This window comes from Sphaeramia orbicularis, unplaced genomic scaffold, assembly GCF_902148855.1.
Source record: "Sphaeramia orbicularis unplaced genomic scaffold, fSphaOr1.1, whole genome shotgun sequence".
Taxonomy (NCBI): Eukaryota; Metazoa; Chordata; class Actinopteri; order Kurtiformes; family Apogonidae; genus Sphaeramia; species Sphaeramia orbicularis.
In genome coordinates this window covers 90,627-111,176 of record NW_021941620.1, presented here as the reverse complement: position 1 = coordinate 111,176, position 20,550 = coordinate 90,627, and the positions used below count along the sequence as shown (strand labels likewise).

General features: G+C 44.3%; 1 protein-coding gene across 1 annotated transcript; it reads right to left on the bottom strand.

The window, feature by feature from the left end:
• Positions 1 to 241: 241 nt before the first annotated feature.
• On the bottom strand, positions 242 to 18,284 carry LOC115416540 (microtubule-associated protein tau-like). The gene is made up of 11 exons (XM_030130341.1): positions 17,706 to 18,284; positions 12,518 to 12,674; positions 7,115 to 7,186; positions 6,427 to 6,452; positions 5,190 to 5,244; positions 5,010 to 5,089; positions 4,588 to 4,737; positions 4,059 to 4,140; positions 1,323 to 1,432; positions 977 to 1,144; positions 242 to 775 (listed from the first exon to the last, which is right to left on the bottom strand). Exons 1-11 carry the CDS (start codon positions 18,282 to 18,284, stop codon positions 743 to 745), a joined length of 1,512 nt encoding a protein of 503 aa, XP_029986201.1. The 3' UTR covers positions 242 to 742.
• Positions 18,285 to 20,550: the final 2,266 nt, after the last annotated feature.

Below are 20,550 nucleotides of genomic sequence, written 5' to 3'. Positions count from 1 at the left end.
GAAAGGAGAACCAGAACCAAGTGTATCAGAAATGAACCTAATCTTACTGTTCATCTGGTTCAACCAAAACAAACAAACAAACAAAAAAAACAAAAAAAAAAACAAAGATCCAAACAAACAAAAACACAAACAAACAAAACAACCAACCAACCAAACCAAACAAACAAAAACCCAAAAAACAAAACAAACAAACAAACAAACAAACCCAAATCTGAGCAGACTTGGTCCAGATAAACACCACTTGTGATTCGGAGAATCTTTATTGGTACAAAGCAGTTTAATGACAGGCAGAGACAGTTTGTTTTGGCACCAGGTATCAAACTGCATTCTGGGTAAGTTTCCATAGAGGGGGTGGGGTTACAGCACATTCAGAAACACAGAGAAGATGGTGAGTGGCTCTGAGAGATGACATCACGAAAAGAAAGTTCTGTGATCGCAGGAATTTTATGAAGAGACTAACAGGCTAATCCCCCAATTCAGGTTCGTTAGTCAGACTGAGCTGTGATTGGCTGTCACACTGGGTTGTGATTGGCTGTCAGACTGGGCTGTGATTGGCTGTCACACTGGGTTGTGATTGGCTGTCAGACTGGGCTGTGATTGGTGGCTTCAGGCTTTCTTTGTCTTCATAAAACATCTCTAAATCCAGTGAAGAAGAAAAAGTGGAATGAGCTTTTGTTTTTCCTTCTAGTGCTTTCTGTGGTAATGAGAGGGGGCGGGGTCTGCAGGCACAGAGCTCATCCAATCACAGGCCTTGTTTAGCAAGAGAGGCGGAGACCTGACAGGAAGAGGAAGTGAGAAAAAGGAGGTCAGAAAATATATACATGTAAATATTAGATGCACCCATCCTGTTCATCCTGGTGCATTATGGGTTGTGTAGTATCTCACTGTTCTTCTATGTGTTCATTGCTCTTTTTGTCCACAGGACAGATGTGAGGTCATCAGAGTTTGGAATGGAAGGTGTGTTTGAGCCGCTCACCTGGTCGGCCAGGGTGTCAAGAGGCGGAGCTTCAGCCGCATTAAGGCTTCCTGGTGAGGAAGTGTTCCTAAGGCGATGGGAGGAGGAGTCAGACTGGATGACGATGTCGGCGCCGTGGTCAGTTCGAGCTTCGGCGTTTTCTCTGAATGTCAACTTCTGACTTTCAATCTGACGACGGAAAACCGACAAACCACAGAAAATAGAAAACCGACAAACAGCAGCAATGTCAGAAATTCAACCAACAACTCATAGCATGGGTTAGTCTGTCAGGAGTGTGCTGTTGGTGTGTTCCTAGTGTGTTGTGGACAGGCCGTTGCCATGGACAGGCTGTTGCCATGTTGCCTACCTTCTTCTTCCCTCCTCCTGGAACATGGCTGATGTTCTCCAGTGAACCCACTTTGGACTGAACACATTTAAACTCCAACTTCTCAGACTTCACCTCTACCTTCCCTCCACCTGAAACACATGACACATAAACATGCACCCATCTGTCCATACATGACACATACAACATACTAACATCATACAACATACTAAGGTCATAGAACATACTAAGGTCATAGAACATACTAAAATCACAGAACATACTAACATACAACATACTAAGGTCATAGAACATACTAAGGTCATAGAACATACTAAGATCACAGAACATACTAACATCATACAACATACTAAGGTCATAGAACATACTAAGGTCATAGAACATACTAAGATCACAGAACATACTAACATTATATGACATACTAACATCATAGAACATACTAAGGTCATAGAACATACTAAGGTCATAGAACATACTAACATCATATGACATGCTAACATCATACAACATACTAAGGTCATAGAACATACTAACATCATACAACATACTAACATCACAGAATATACTAAGGTCATAGAACATACTAACATCATACGACATGCTAACATCATACAACATGCTAACATCATACAACATACTAAGGTCATAGAACATACCAACATCATATAACAAACTAAGGTCATAGAACATACAAAGATAGAATATACTAACATCATAGAACATGCTAACATCACAGAACATACTAACATCATAGAACATACTAACATCACAAAACATACTAACATCATACAACATAGAACATACTAAGGTCATAGAATATACTAAGGTCATAGAACATACCAATATCATAGAACATACTAAGGTCATAGAACATACTAACATCATATGACATGCTAACATCATACAACATACTAACATCAGAACATACTAAGGTCATACATCAAACTAACATCATAGAACATACTAACATCATATAACATACTATCATAGAACATACTAAGGTCATAGAACATACTAACATCAAAGAACATACTAAGGTCATAGAACATATTAACCTCATAGAACATACTAAGGTCACAGGACATACTAAGGTCAGAGAACATACTAACATCATGGAACATACTAACATCACAGAACATACTAAGGTCACAGGACATACTAACATCACAGAACATACTCACATCATAGAACATACTAACACCATAGAACATATTGACATCATAGAACATACTAACATAGAACATACTAAGGTCATAGAACATACTAACATCACAGAACATACTAAGGCCACAGAACATACTAACACCATAGAACATATTGACATCATTGAACATACAAACATAGAACATACTAAGATCATAGAACATACTAACATCACAGAACATACTAAGGTCAAAGAATATACTAAGGTCACAGAACATACTAAGGTCATAGAACATTCTAACACCATGGAACATACTAACATAGAACATACTAAGGTCATACATCATACTAACATCACAGAACATACTAAGGTCACAGAATATACTAACATATTGACATCATAGAACATACTAACATAGAACATACTAAGGTCATAGAACATACTAAGGTCACAGAACATACTAACATCATAGAGCATACTAACATACTAACATCATAGAACATACTAAGGTCATAGAACATACTAACATCACAGAACATAGTAAGGTCACAGAATATACTAAGGTCACAGAGCATACTAAGGTCATAGAACATACTAACATCATAGAGCATACTAACATCATAGAACATACTAAGGTCATAGAACATACTAACATCATAGAACATATTGACATCACAGAATATACTAACATAGAACATACTAAGGTCATACATCATACTAACATCACAGAACACACTAAGGTCACAGAATATACTAACATCATAGAACATATTGACATCATAGAACATACTAACATAGAACATACTAAGGTCATAGAACATACTAAGGTCACAGAACATACTAACATCATAGAGCATACTAACATACTAACATCATAGAACATACTAAGGTCACAAAACATACTAAGGTCATAGAACATATTAACATCATAGAACATACTAAGGTCACAGAACATACTCAGGTCATAGAACATATTAATATCATAGAACATTAACATCATAGATCATACTAACATCATAGAACATACTAAGGTCATAGAACATATTAACATCACAGAACATACTAAGGTCACAGAACATACTCAGGTCATAGAACATACTAACACCATAGAACATATTATCATCATAGATCATACTAACATCATAGAACATACTAAGGTCAGAGAACATATTAACATCACAGAACATATTAAGGTCACAGAACATACTCAGGTCATAGAACATACTAACACCATAGAACATATTAACATCATAGATCATACTAACATCATAGAACATACTAAGGTCATAGAACATATTAACATCACAGAACATACTAAGGTCACAGAACATACGTACTAACATCATAGAACATATTAACATCATAGATCATACTAACATCATAGAACATACTAAGGTCATAGAACATATTAACATCACAGAACATACTAAGGTCACAGAACATACGTACTAACATCATAGAACATATTAACATCATAGATCATACTAACATCATAGAACATATTAACATCACAGAACATACAAATATCATATAACATATTAACATCATAGAACATACTAAGATCACAGAACATACTAAGGTCATACATGACCACTGGAACATGAGCACATCACCTGGTTTGTGGTGGATATTGTCTTTGGAACCACATTTGGACGTTACATTACTGAGGTCCAACTTCTTACTGACGATCTGAACCTGCAGACAGACAGATGGACAGACAGATGGACAGACAGACAGATGGACAGACAGATGGACAGACAGACAGATGGTCAGACAGATGGACAGACAGACAGATGGACAGACAGACAGATGGACAGACAGACAGATGGTCAGACAGATGGACAGACAGATGGACAGATGGACAGACAGACAGATGGTCAGACAGATGGACAGACAGACAGATGGACAGACAGATGGACAGACAGACAGATGGACAGACAGATGGACAGATGGACAGACAGACAGATGGTCAGTGTCCATTAGTTTGGTGTCAGTTGATCAGATCAGTTCTCCATGAGTGAACAATGAGAACGTCCTGGTTCTAAACTACAGAACCAAATTTAAGATTAGGGTTCTCACCTTTAAGGTCAGGGTTCTCACCTTTAAGGTCAGGGTTCTTACATTTAAGGTCAGGGTTCTCACCTTTCCTCCTCCTGGTATGTGTTTGAGGTTCTCCGTTGAGCCGACCTTTGACCTGACGTTGCTGAGGTCGGGCATGGGGTGGGAGGGAAGGGGGGGGGTCCGCCCACGAACAGAACCAGGAGACCTGGGAGGAGTCCGGACCACAGCCACCTGCAGAACCAGAACCAGGTAGAACACAAAGACCAGTCAGACCAGGAGGAACCAGAACCAGGTGACCTGAACTGGACCTGAACTGGGTCTGAACCCAGGCCTGAATCAGGCCTGAACTGGTCCAGAACCGGACCTGAACCGGACCTGAACCAGGCCTGAACCAGGTCCAGAACTGGACCTGAACCAGGTCTGAACCAGGCCTAACCTGGTCCTGAACTGGTCCTGAACCGGGCCTGAACTGGGCTTCCTACCACACACTCAAACACATGCACCTTTTTGACGTCTCTATTGGGTGTGGACGATCGACTGGAGGGTGAGAGAGTGCCTGGACTGAAGGAACCATCCACAGATTCTGAAACAAACATGAGATTATATTAGATTAGTTCCAAACATGAGATTAGATGAGTTCCACACAGAGGAAGAACAGCTGGGTTAGGGTTAGGGTTGTTTACCTGTACTCTTGGCAGGCATCATCTTGGCCACTCTGCCTCCTGCTGACCTGGAGGGCTGAACACACACAGTTAGCATTAGCTTCTATCAGCAGTAGCACTAGTTCTAATCAGTATTATCAATAATAACAGTATTAGTTAGCATTAGCTTCTATCAGCAGTAACACTAGTTCTAATCAGTATTATTAATAATAATTAGGCCTGTAACGGTACACAAAATTTTCGGTTCGGTATGCTTTCGGTTTTCAAAGCCACAGTTCGTTTTTTTGCGGTTCGGTATGGGAAGAAAGAAAACTCCTCAAAATGTTTTTAATACATTTATGAATTTTTGAAAAATTTTCCCCCAATTTTTAAAAAAATTTGAATATAGAAAAACAAGAATGTAATTCTGCTGCTATAATCAAATAGAAAATAAAATAAATTATTAATGTTACTAAATGTATTTCAAACATTAGTATTGCACTTTTCCCTGACAGGGAGTTTTGAACAAACAACAAAAATCAAATCACAGTTCTATCAGTTCACATTCTGCATAAAAATAACAAAAAATTCCACATGAAGTGCAACATTAACGAGGACAAACTGGTATTCTGTTAAAACAAACTGAAGAGAAACAATGACAACAAACTGAACCAAATTCTTTATTTTAGGACAGAGAACAAACTGTTCAGAACACTTTGTGTATGTGCGCGCACACGTGCAGGGTGCGATTGGTCGGGGGATGTTTTTTTTTTGTTTTTTTTGGTTGGAGCCGGGGGGGTGGGGGGTCCATAACTAACGTAACTAATGCTGGCGTGAAACGAAAGTGAAACTTTACATACTTTAAACGTCCAGCTCCGGGTTCTCCATGTCCTTTAATATGTCCGTGTGGAACTTGCGTGGATTTAAAGTTCCGCATCAAACAACATCATTCGTTCCTTTTTCTTTTTCTCAACATACTGTGCTGTTTTGGTACAGCTGTGTACTGAACCCAACAGGTGTGAACTGAAACGGTTCGGTTCGGTACGTGTACTGTTACAGACCTAATAATAATAGCATTAGTTAGCATTAGCTTCTATCAGCAGTAGCACTAGTTCTAATCAGTATTATTAATAATAACAGTATTAGTTAGCATTAGCTTCTATCAGCAGTAGCACTTGGTCTAATCAGTATTATTAATAATAACAGTATTTGTTAGCATTAGCTTCTATCAGCAGTAGCACTAGGTCTAATCAGTATTATTAATAATAATAACATTTACTTTCATGGAATCATCAGCTGCTTTTTCTGTTGGAGAAGAAAATAATAATATATAAACATGTCTGTCAGGACATTATTGATCAGTCTGATCACTGATAAGTCTGAGTATTGATTATTGAGAAGCTAGAGGAGAGAGGAGGAGCTAAAAGAGGAAAACATAGACTGTAGGGGAGGAGCTAGAGGAGAGAGGAGGAGCTAAAAGAGGAAACCATAGACTAGGGGAGGAGCTAGAGGAGAGAGGAGGAGCTAAAAGAGGAAAACATAGACTGTAGGGGAGGAGCTAGAGGATAGAGGAGGAGCTAAAAAAGGAAACCATAGACTAGGGGAGGAGCTAGAGGGGAGAGGAGGAGTTAAAAGAGGAAAACATAGACTGTAGGGGAGGAGCTAGAAGAGAGAGGAGGAGCTAAAAGAGGAAACCATAGACTAGGGGAGGAGCTAGAGGAGAGAGGAGGAGCTAAAAGAGGAAACCATAGACTGTAGGGGAGGAGCTAGAAGAGAGAGGAGGAGCTAAAAGAGGAGAGCATTGACTGTACTGACCCTAACCCTGGTTCTAAATCATCTCCATGGACTAAATGAACCAAACACTGTTTGACACAAACTCTGGTTTCTGGTGTTTTTCTACGCATTGAAGGGAACGTAGAAGCATAAACACACATTATTATTATTATTATTATTATTATTATTATTACCTCCCATCATCCTCTTTGCTTCCTGTGCAGAACCATCTGCCAGGGGGGCGGAGTCTGCGTCCATCATTGCTCCTACAGATGAACAGAAAAAACAGGATTCAGTCAGTACTATCACTACTACTACTACTACTACTACTGAGTACTACTACTACTACTGAGTATTACTACTACTACTACTGAGTATTACTACTACTACTACTGAGTACTACTACTACTACTACTACTACTGAGTATTACTACTACTACTACTGAGTATTACTACTACTACTACTACTACAACTACTATTGAGTACTACTACTACTACTACTACTACTGAGTACTACTACTACTGAGTATTACTACTACTACTACTACTACTACTACTGTGTATTACTACTACTACTACTAAGTACTACTACTACTGAGTATTACTACTACTACTACTACTACTGAGTACTACTACTACTACTACTACTACTACTACTGAGTATTACTACTTCTACTACTACTGAGTATTACTACTTCTACTACTACTACTACTACTATTGAGTACTACTACTACTGCTACAACTACGACTACTGAGTACTACTACTACTACTGAGTATTACTACTACTACTACTACTACTACTACTACTACTACTACTGAGTACTACTACTACTACTACTACTGAGTATTACTACTACTACTGCTGAGTACTACTACCACTGAGTATTACTACTACTACTACTACTACTACTACTACTACTGAGTATTACTACTACTACTGCTGATTATTACTACTACTACTACTTCTACTGAGTACTACTACTACTACTACTACTGAGTACTACTACTACTACTGAATCTGCAGTATTACTACTACTGAATACTGCATCTGCAGTACTACTACTACTGAGTACTACTGCTACTACTACTGAGTACTACATCTGCAGGACTACTACTACTGAGTACTGCATCTGCAGTACTACCAATACTACTGAGTACTACTACTACTACTACTACTACTGAGTACTACTACTACTACTACTGAGTACTGCATCTGCAGTACTACTACTACTACTGAGTACTACTACTACTACTACTACTACTACTACTACTGAGTGCTACTCCTACTACTACTACTACTACTGCTACTACTACTATTACTGGGTACTACTACTACTACTGAGTACTATACTACTGCGTACTACTACTACTACTACTACTATTGAGTACTACTACTACTGAGTATTACTGAATAATACTACTGAGTACTACTACTACTACTACTATTACTACTACTACTACTACTACTACTACTACTGAGTACTACTACTACTACTACTACTACTACTACTGAGTGCTACTACTACTACGGAGTACTACTGAGTACTACTACTACTACTGAGTACTACTACTACTGAGTACTACTACTACTGAGTACTACTGTGTATTACTACTACTGAGTACTATTGAGTACTGCTACTACTGAGTACCACTACTACTGAGTATTACTACTAATGTGTACTACTGAGTAGTAGACCCTCCTGGTCTAACCCTAACCCTGGTCTAACTTGACCCTGGTCTAACCCTAACCCTCCTGGTCTAATCCTAACCCTGGTCTAACCTGACCCTCCTGGTCTAACCCTAACCCTCCTGGTCTAATCCTAACCCTGGTCTAACCTGACCCTCCTGGTCTAACCCTAACCCTGGTCTAACACTGACCCTCCTGGTGTAATCCTAATCCTGGTCTAACCTGACCCTCCTGGTCTAATCCTAACCCTGGTCTAACCCTAACCCTCCTGGTCTAATCCTAACCCTGGTCTAACCTGACCCTCCTGGTCTAACCCTAACCCTCCTGGTCTAATCCTAACCCTGGTCTAACCCTAACCCTGGTCTAACACTGACCCTCCTAGTCTAACCCTGACCCTCCTGGTCTAACCTGACTATCCTGGTCTAACCTGACCCTCCTGGTCTAACCCTAACCCTGGTCTAACCCTGACCCTCCTAGTCTAACCCTGACCGTCCTGGTCTAACCTGACCCTCCTGGTCTAACCCTCCTGGTCTAACACTGACCCTCCTAGTCTAACCCTGACCCTCCTGGTCTAACCTGACTATCCTGGTCTAACCTGACCCTCCTGGTCTAACCCTAACCCTGGTCTAACCCTGACCCTCCTAGTCTAACCCTGACCGTCCTGGTCTAACCTGACCCTCTTGGTCTAACCCTAACCCTCCTGGTCTAACCCTCCTGGTCTAACCCTAACCCTCCTGGTCTAACCCTACCCCTGGTCTAACCTGACCCTTCTGGTCTAACCCTACCCCTGGTCTAACCTGATCCTCCTGGTCTAACCTGACCCTCCTGGTCTAACCCTGACACTCCTGGTCTAACCCTAACCCTGGTCTAACACTGACCCTCCTGGTCTAATGTGACTATCCTGGTCTAACCTGACCCTCCTGGTCTAACCCTAACCCTGGTCTAACCCTGACCCTCCTAGTCTAACCCTGACCGTCCTGGTCTAACCTGACCCTCCTGGTCTAACCCTAACCCTCCTGGTCTAACCTGACCCTCCTGGTCTAACCCTACCCTGGTCTAACCTGACCCTCCTGGTCTAACCTGACCCTCCTGGTCTAACCTGACCCTCCTGGTCTAACCCTAACCCTGGTCTAACACTGACCCTCCTAGTCTAACCCTGACCCTCCTGGTCTAACGTGACTATCCTGGTCTAACCTGACCCTCCTGGTCTAACCCTAACCCAGGTCTAACCCTGACCCTCCTAGTCTAACCCTGACCGTCCTGGTCTAACCTGACCCTCCTGGTCTAACCCTGACCGTCCTGGTCTAACCTGACCCTCCTGGTCTAACCCTGACCGTCCTGGTCTAACCCTCCTGGTCTAACCTGACCCTCCTGGTCTAACCCTACCCCTGGTCTAACCTGGCCCTCCTGGTCTAACCTGACCCTCCTGGTCTAACCCTGACCCTCCTGGTCTAACCCTAACCCTGGTCTAACACTGACCCTCCTAGTCTAACCCTGACCCTCCTGGTCTAACCTGACCCTCCTGGTCTAACCCTAACCCTGGTCTAACCCTGACCCTCCAAGTCTAACCCTGACCGTCCTGGTCTAACCTGACCCTCCTGGTCTAACCCTAACCCTCCTGGTCTAACCCTATCCCTGGTCTAACCTGACCCTCCTGGTCTAACCCTACCCCTGGTCTAACCTGACCCTCCTGGTCTAATCCTAACCCTGGTCTAACCTGACCCTCCTGGTCTAACCCTGACCCTCCTGGTCTAACCCTAACCCTGGTCTAACCTGACCCTCCTAGTCTAACCCTGACCCTCCTGGTCTAACCCTAACCCTGGTCTAACACTGACCCTCCTAGTCTAACCCTGACCCTCCTGGTCTAACCCTGACCCTCCCAGTCTAACCCTGACCGTCCTGGTCTAACCTGACCCTCCTGGTCTAACCCTCCTGGTCTAACCCTGACCGTCCTGGTCTAACCTGACCCTCCTGGTGTAACCCTCCTGGTCTAACCTGACCCTCCTGGTGTAACCCTACCCCTGGTCTAACCTGACCCTCCTGGTCTAACCTGACCCTCCTGGTCTAACCCTAACCCTGGTCTAACCCTGACCCTCCTAGTCTAACCCTGACCGTCCTGGTCTAACCTGACCCTCCTGGTCTAACCCTAACCCTCCTGGTCTAACCCTCCTGGTCTAACACTGACCCTCCTAGTCTAACCCTGACCCTCCTGGTCTAACCTGACTATCCTGGTCTAACCTGACCCTCCTGGTCTAACCCTAACCCTGGTCTAACCCTGACCCTCCTAGTCTAACCCTGACCGTCCTGGTCTAACCTGACCCTCTTGGTCTAACCCTAACCCTCCTGGTCTAACCCTCCTGGTCTAACCCTAACCCTCCTGGTCTAACCCTACCCCTGGTCTAACCTGACCCTCCTGGTCTAACCCTACCCCTGGTCTAACCTGACCCTCCTGGTCTAACCTGACCCTCCTGGTCTAACCCTGACACTCCTGGTCTAACCCTAACCCTGGTCTAACACTGACCCTCCTAGTCTAACCCTGACCCTCCTGGTCTAATGTGACTATCCTGGTCTAACCTGACCCTCCTGGTCTAACCCTAACCCTGGTCTAACCCTGACCCTCCTAGTCTAACCCTGACCGTCCTGGTCTAACCTGACCCTCCTGGTCTAACCCTACCCCTGGTCTAACCTGACCCTCCTGGTCTAACCCTACCCCTGGTCTAACCTGACCCTCCTGGTCTAATCCTAACCCTGGTCTAACCTGACCCTCCTGGTCTAACCTGACCCTCCTGGTCTAACCCTGACCCTCCTGGTCTAACACTGACCCTCCTAGTCTAACCCTGACCCTCCTGGTCTAACGTGACTATCCTGGTCTAACCTGACCCTCCTGGTCTAACCCTAACCCAGGTCTAACCCTGACCCTCCTAGTCTAACCCTGACCGTCCTGGTCTAACCTGACCCTCCTGGTCTAACCCTAACCCTCCTGGTCTAACCCTCCTGGTCTAACCCTGACCGTCCTGGTCTAACCTGACCCTCCTGGTCTAACCCTAACCCTCCTGGTCTAACCTGACCCTCCTGGTCTAACCTGACCCTCCTGGTCTAACCCTACCTCTGGTCTAACCTGACCCTCCTGGTCTAACCCTCCTGGTCTAACCCTAACCCTCCTGGTCTAACCCTAACCCTCCTGGTCTAACCCTACCCCTGGTCTAACCTGACCCTCCTGGTCTAACCCTACCCCTGGTCTAACCTGACCCTCCTGGTCTAACCCTAACCCTCCTGGTCTAACCCTACCCCTGGTCTAACCTGACCCTCCTGGTCTAACCCTACCCCTGGTCTAACCTGACCCTCCTGGTCTAACCCTAACCCTCCTGGTCTAACCCTACCCCTGGTCTAACCTGACCCTCCTGGTCTAACCCTACCCCTGGTCTAACCTGACCCTCCTGGTCTAACCCTAACCCTCCTGGTCTAACCCTACCCCTGGTCTAACCTGACCCTCCTGGTCTAACCCTAACCCTCCTGGTCTAACCCTACCCCTGGTCTAACCTGACCCTCCTCGTCTAACCCTAACCCTCCTGGTCTAACCCTACCCCTGGTCTAACCTGACCCTCCTGGTCCATCCCTCCCTCAGACTCCTCTTTAACCCTTTAAACTCCAGTCGAACCCACTTTCATTCATTCATTTTTCTACACAATCACCTAAACCTGTCAATCACCTAAACCTGTCAATCATCTCGCACGAGTCTGCCGCATGTTCACGCGCATGCCCGCGGGTGTGTTTCAGCTCAGGCTGATGAGCACGCGCTCGGATGGGCGGCAAAGGGCGGCGGCGCAAAAGCGCGTCTGAGAGCGCAGGCACGCGCAGGCACGCGCGCACAGAGCAGAACAGGGGGAGAACCGGTTCGGCGGCTTACCTCCTGTCCGTCCGTCCGTCCGTCCGTCCTTCTGTCGGTCTGCTGCTCCTCCCTGGTGTCGGTCCGGTCCGGTCCGCTCTGAGGGGCGGGGCTCCGCTGCTACTGCTGCATGCCGGGAGAGGCTGCTGTTGCTATGGTAACCAGCGGCATCCGCACTCTGCAACCGCACCAGAGTGACGCGGATCAGCTGAGCAGGTTCTGCGTGTCAGGACCCGGTTCCGGTCCAATGGTTCCGGTCCAGTCCTATGGAGATTCAGGATCAGACATGTAAGCAGAACCAGTCCTGTCCGGGTTAGGGTTAACTCTAACTAACTAACTAACTAACTAACTAACTAACTAACTAACTAACTAACTAACTAACAAGATTACAAGTGCCAGAAACTCCAACTGTAGACTGAGCTTCAGTTTTAAATCTGTTTGTGATTCAAACTGTTTCTACTGATTCAGTGAAAACGACAGAAACGAACAAGATGAACAGAGTCTGAAACACACTGTTTACTCTGAAACACTGTTTACTCTGAAACACACTGTTTACTCTGAAACACTGTTTACTCTGAAACACTGTTTACTCTGAAACACACTGTTTACTCTGAAACACACTGTTTACTCCGAAACACACAGTTTACTCTGTAACACACTGTTTACTCTGAAACACAGTTTACTCTGAAACAGAGTTTACTCTGAAACACACAGTTTACTCTGAAACACAGTTTACTCTGAAACACACAGTTTACTCTGAAACACTGTTTACTCTGAAACACTGTTTACTCTGAAACACACTGTTTACTCTGAAACACAGTTTACTCAGAAACACACTGTTTACTCCGAAACACACAGTTTACTCTGAAACACAGTTTACTCTGAAACACACAGTTTACTCTGAAACACTGTTTACTCTGAAACACTGTTTACTCTGAAACACACTGTTTACTCTGAAACACAGTTTACTCTGAAACACAGTTTACTCTGAAACACACAGTTTACTCTGAAACACTGTTTACTCTGAAACACTGTTTACTCTGAAACACACTGTTTACTCTGAAACACTGTTTACTCTGAAACACACTGTTTACTCCGAAACACACAGTTTACTCTGTAACACACTGTTTACTCTGAAACACAGTTTACTCTGAAACAGAGTTTACTCTGAAACACACAGTTTACTCTGAAACACAGTTTACTCTGAAACACACAGTTTACTCTGAAACACTGTTTACTCTGAAACACTGTTTACTCTGAAACACAGTTTACTCAGAAACACACAGTTTACTCTGAAACACAGTTTACTCTGAAACAGAGTTTACGCTGAAACACACAGTTTACTCTGAAACACAGTTTACTCTGAAACACAGTTTACTCCGAAACACACAGTTTACTCTGTAACACACTGTTTACTCTGAAACACAGTTTACTCTGAAACAGTTTACTCTGAAACACACAGTTTACTCTGAAACACTGTTTACTCTGAAACACTGTTTACTCTGAAACACACAGTTTACTCTGAAACACTGTTTACTCTGAAACACACAGTTTACTCTGAAACACTGTTTACTCTGAAACACACTGCTTACTCTGAAACACTGTTTATTCTGAAACACTGTTTACTCTGAAACACACAGTTTACTCTGAAACACTGTTTACTCTGAAACACACAGTTTACTCTGAAACACAGTTTACTCTGAAACACACAGTTTACTCTGAAACACTGTTTACTCTGAAACACAGTTTACTCTGAAACACACTGCTTACTCTGAAACACAGTTTATTCTGAAACACTGTTTACTCTGAAACACACAGTTTACTCTGAAACACACAGTTTACTCTGAAACACAGTTTACTCTGAAACACACTGCTTACTCTGAAACACAGTTTATTCTGAAACACTGTTTACTCTGAAACACACAGTTTACTCTGAAACACAGTTTACTCTGAAACACACTGCTTACTCTGAAACACAGTTTATTCTGAAACACTGTTTACTCTGAAACACATAGTTTACTCTGAAACACACTGCTTACTCTGAAACACACAGTTTACTCTGAAACACTGTTTACTCTGAAACACACTGTTTACTCTGAAACACACAGTTTACTCTGAAACACTGTTTACTCTGAAACACACTGTTTACTCTGAAACACAGTTTACTCTGAAACACACAGTTTACTCTGAAACACTGTTTACTCTGAAACACAGTTTACTCTGAAACACACTGCTTACTCTGAAACACAGTTTATTCTGAAACACTGTTTACTCTGAAACACACAGTTTACTCTGAAACACACAGTTTACTCTGAAACACAGTTTACTCTGAAACACACTGCTTACTCTGAAACACAGTTTATTCTGAAACACTGTTTACTCTGAAACACACAGTTTACTCTGAAACACAGTTTACTCTGAAACACACTGCTTACTCTGAAACACAGTTTATTCTGAAACACTGTTTACTCTGAAACACATAGTTTACTCTGAAACACACTGCTTACTCTGAAACACACAGTTTACTCTGAAACACTGTTTACTCTGAAACACACAGTTTACTCTGAAACACAGTTTACTCTGAAACACACAGTTTACTCTGAAACACACTGTTTACTCTGAAACACACAGTTTACTCTGAAACACACTGTTTACTCTGAAACACACAAATTACTCTGAAACACACAAATTACTCTGAAACAATGTTTACTCTTTCCTGTATGTTTCAGTTCAGGGTCAGTTGGTTAGATGGTCCACCTTCAGAAACAGTCCCATGGGTTCATCAGATAGTATTTATTGATCATCCATCCATCCATCCATCCATCCATCCATCCATCCCTTATCCGGGGCCGGGTCACGGGGGTAACAGTCTAAGCAGGGACGCCCAGACTTCCCTCTCCCCAGACTCCTCCTCCAGCTCTTCTGGGGGGACCCCGAGGCGTTCCCAGGCCAGCCCACAGACATAGTCTCTCCAACGTGTCCTGGGTCTTCCCCGAGGTCTCCTCCCGGTGGGACATGCCCAGAACACCTCCCCAGGGAGGCGTCCAGGAGGATCTGAAACAGATGCCCAATCCACCTCAGCTGGCCCCTCTGGATGTGGAGGAGCAGCGGCTCTACTCCAAGCTCCTCCCCCTATCCCTAAGGGTGCGCCCAGCCACCCTGCGGAGGAAACTCATTTGGACCGCTTGTATCTGGGATCTGGTCCTTTCAGTCCTGACCCAAAGCTCATGACCATAGGTGAGGGTAGGAACGTAGACTGACCAGTAAATCCAGAGCTTCTCCTCTCGGCTCAGCTCCTTCTTCACCACGACAGAACGGTACAGCGACTGCATCAGTGCAGACGCTGCACCCATCCGTCTGTCAATCTCACGCTCCATCCTTCCCTCACTGTGAACCAGACCCAGATACTGGAACTCCTCCATTTGGGGCAAAGACTCCCCACCGACCCGGAGAGGGCAGACCACCTTTTTCCGGTCCAGAACCGTGGCCTCGGATTTGGAGGTGCTGATCCTCATCCCGCTCGCTTCACACTCGGCTGCAAACCGCCCCAGTGCACGCTGAAGGTCCAGGTTCCATGAGGCCAACAGGACAACGTCATCTGCAAAAAGCAGAGATGAAATCCTGTGGTCCCCAAACCGGACCCCCTCCGGCCCAAACCGGACCCCCTCCGGCCCCTGGCTGCGCCGAGAAATTCTGTCCATAAAAATATGAACAGAACCGGTGACAAAGGGCAGCCCTGCAGGAGTCCAACATGCACCTGGAACAGATAGTATTTATTGATCAGATGATATATATTGATCAGATAGCATTTATTGATTAGATAGTATTCATTGATCAGATGGTATTTATTGATCAGATAGTATCAAGGTCAAGGTTCCTTTATTTGTACCCGTAGGTAGATTTGTTCTGCAGTCTAGGTGATTGCCTTGGCGTTACAACAACACATACATTAAACATGTAAGACAGGCACTGGATCATACTTACAGACAGGACAAACAGTGTTCAGTGTTCCACCATTCATCTGTACAGCAGCATGGAGAAGTAAATAAAATAAGTAAGATCAAATAAATAAAAACAAGATGCAATAAAACAATAAAAACCAGAAGAGATAAAAACAATCTGGAATAAAAACAAGGATAAGAACATAAAATTAAAAAATGTAAAAAATTTGAAGTCACAATAATAATAAATAGAGCAAAGAAATGGAATAAATAACTAAATAAGTTAGTAAAGTGCAATGTCACTGTTTCTTATTGAGTTCAGTGACGGCGACAGGAACAGCTGTTTTTATAAACGCTGTGTCCTGAACCTGGAACTAAGAACCTGCGTCCAGAGGAAAGGAGCTGAACTTCACCTGGTAAAGGATGGAGTCATTGTTCAGAACTGATGGAACCATCAGAACCATCCTCTGGACCTGTTCAGTGGACAGGGAGGAGGGACCAGACTGGGACTGACCAATCAGGCGACTGGACCATCTGACTGATTCAGTGAGTTTCTCTGAAACTGAGGTCTGACCGAACCACACCACCAGACAAAAAGAGAAAACAGACTCAATAAAGGAACGATAAAACCCAGTTCAGATGGTTGGGTCCATGTGGAAGTGTTCCAGTGTTCTAAGGCAGTGGAGGCGCTGATGGTCCTGTTCACACACATCTGCAGTTTTCACTAAAACTCAGTTTTTCATCTATTGTCGTCCCAAAGGTATTTGTCTGATTGCACTTGCTCTGTAGTCTGACCTTTAATCACAGTGACTCTGTGCATGTCCTGTTTCTTCCTAAAATCAGTGATCATATGTTTTGTTTCAGATCAGTTCAGGTGAAGGTCGGACTCCTCACACACTGGACCCAGTCATCAGTGACAGGACTGGACTGGTCTGCCCCTCTGTGAGCAGGCTGACAAGGACTGAGTCATCAGCATACTTAATGATGCTCCTGTTTTCACATTCACTCTGACACACATTTGTGTAGAGAATGTAGAATAATGGAGACAGGACCCAGGCTGGAGGAGAACCAGTGGAGAACACTGGGTCTGACAGAAGCCCATTCATCTTCACTCTGTGACCTGTCTGTTAAAAAGTCTAAAATCCAGCCCATCAGGTTTTTACTGATCTTAAACTGTTCTAAAAGCCTTTTAATTCAAATGTGGGGCTGGATTGTGTTAAAAGTGGAGGAGAAGTCTATAAATAAAAGCCTTGCAGATGACCTTTGACCTCCACATGTTTAAAAATCCTGTTGAACAGAGTCAGTGTGGCGTCTTCCACTCCTCTGTTGGGCCTGGATGTGAACTGCACCGGATCCAGCTCATGTTCAGTTTCCTTTAGAATCACAGACTGAACCAGTTTCTCACAGACTTTCAGAACTACTGAGGTGAGAGCGACAGGCCTGAAGTCATTTAAAGTTTTTGGACGGCTGGACTTAGGGACAGGGACCACCACAGCATCCTTCCAGGGAGTGGGCACATGCTGTGTCTGCAAGGACTGATTAAAAATAATCTGAAATACAGGACTGAGTTCGTCAGCACAGGATTTAATCAGACCACCACTGCTGCTGTCAGGACCCTGGCTCTGGTTCCTCTTCACAGAACTGAAGACCTTTGTGACATCACTCAGTTCAATGGTAAAGTGCAGCGTGTCCTTCAGGTCCTGTTTCAGCTCTAAAATGTCTTCACTAAAATCAAAAGAATTAAAACGAACATAAAAACTGGTAAGAGCATTCGCAAAATCTCTGTCTGAATTAAAACTGTCTAAAATGGTCTGCCTGCTGCTCTGGGGGTTTTGAAGGCCTGCCATGGTTTTCATACATGTCCACACAGAACCTAGATTGTTTGCAGCCATCTTATTTTCTAGGGTGGTTTTAAACTGTTGTTTTGCTTCAAAATCTCAGTTTTCAGTTCTCTGGTGGCTGACTGAAGGTCAGAGACAGCCCCTTCTTTGAAAGCCAATCTTTTGTTCTTCAGACAGGTTTGAACATTTTTTGTGACCCATGGTTTGTTGTTAGGGTACACTTTAACACACTTACGAGATATAATCATGTCTTTACAGAAAACAGCATAAGAGCCGGTGACATCCACCAGAGCATCCAGATCATCCCCACAAGACTGAGTAAAAACGTCCCAGTCCGTACATTTAAAACATTCCTGCAGGAGAGCACAGACTCCTCTGACCACATCTCCATGTCCTTAGTCCTTATTTTCTGTCGTTTTAAAACAGTCTTATAGGTGGGCAGGAGATGCACACAGCTGTGGTCAGCAGATCCAAGAGGAGGAGGAGGGAGGCATTTAGAAGCACCCCCCCCGACCCATAACACAGGTCCAATGTTTTATCCCATCTGGTTGAACAGGATATATACTGGTAAAAGTTTTTCAGGGTTGTTTTCAGACAGACGTGGTTAAAGTCACCCATTATAAAGGTGGGGGCAGAGGGGCAGAGGGACTGCAGCCTCTGTGATGGTGCTGCAGGCGGGGTGTGTGTGTGTGTGTGTGAATGTAGACCGTAGAGATAAACAGTTGAGGAAACTCACGGGGGAGGTAGAATGGGCGCAGTGACACTGATAGAAGTTCTCCATCTGGTGCAGATCCGCTCTGACAGTCACAGAACTACAGTACCGTTTGTTCACATACACATACACTCCAAACACAAGAGGACATGTACACACTTACAAAAGACAAACACAGGACGCCAAAACTCTCACTTGCTGCCGGTCGCTGCATGCGCCCACAAAGTAGTATTTATTGATCAGATGGTATTTATTGATCAGACATCAGCAGATCCGGTCAAACAGATGAAGAAAGATTCAAGTTGATGATCAATACATTTACATCAAACTGACACTGACAGGATTACACAGGAAATGAAGATACTGGTCCAGTCCAAGTCCAACTGAGCCAGGATTACAGGTCTGGGACCTGCTCTGGGACCAACAGAGCTCATGGGACTGAGGGGTCTCCATGGGGGTTCTTCAGGGGGTCTCTATAGGGGTCTCTATAGGGGTCTCCTGGAGGCTCTTCAGGGGGTCTCTATAGGGGTCTCCTGGAGGCTCTTCAGGGGGTCTCTATAGGGGTCTCCATGGGGGTTCTTCAGGGGGTCTCTATAGGGGTCTCCTGGAGGCTCTTCAGGGGGTCTCTATAGGGGTCTCCTGGGGGTTCTTCAGGGGGTCTCTATAGGGGTCTCCTGGGGGTTCTTCAGGGGGTCTCTATAGGGGTCTCCTGGGGGTTCTTCAGGGGGTCTCCCACAGCTCAGTCTCCTGCTCCACCCTAACCCTGAGAACTGGCATCAGAACCTCTCATTCTCGGTACAGGTTGGATTCTGTGTGGACCTTCACCTAGTTTGTTTACTTTTAAGGGCTTGGTCCAGTTGGTCCTGGACCTGCACCAGGACCTTCACACCGTGTGTAGGTGGAACAGTGTGAGGAGAACCTCAGGTTCTACACGTGTGAGGTCAAAGGTCAAAGGTCAGATTCAACGGGAACAGTGTAGTTTACACAAGTGTTTAATCTGAGCACGAGAGAGAGAGAGAGAGAGAGAGAGAGGAGAGAGAGAGAGACAGACAGAGAGACAGAGAGAGAGACAGAGACAGACAGAGAGAGAGAGAGGAGAGAGAGAGACAGACAGAGAGAGAGGAGAGAGAGAGGACAGACACAGAGAGAAAGAGAGAGAGACAGAGAGAGAGAGGAGAGAGAGAGAGGACAGAGAGAGAGAGAGAGAGAGAGAGAGGGGGGAGACAGAGAGAGAGGGGAGAGAGAGAGAGGAGAGAGACAGAGAGAGAGGGGAGAGAGAGAGAGGAGAGAGACAGAGAGAGAGGGGAGAGAGAGAGAGGAGAGAGACAGAGAGAGAGGGGAGAGAGAGAGAGACAATAATAATAACAATAATAATAACAATAATAATAATAATAATTATTATAATAATGGCTCTGTTTTCATATATTTACAGACTTGCAGCAGTTTGAGTTTCATCCTGAGTGTTTTTCTGTACAAACTATCCATTAGCAGTAGCGTTAGCATTAGCGTCTGTCAGAACAACAGGTCCAGTTCTAACAGGCCAGTATTACAACAGAAGAT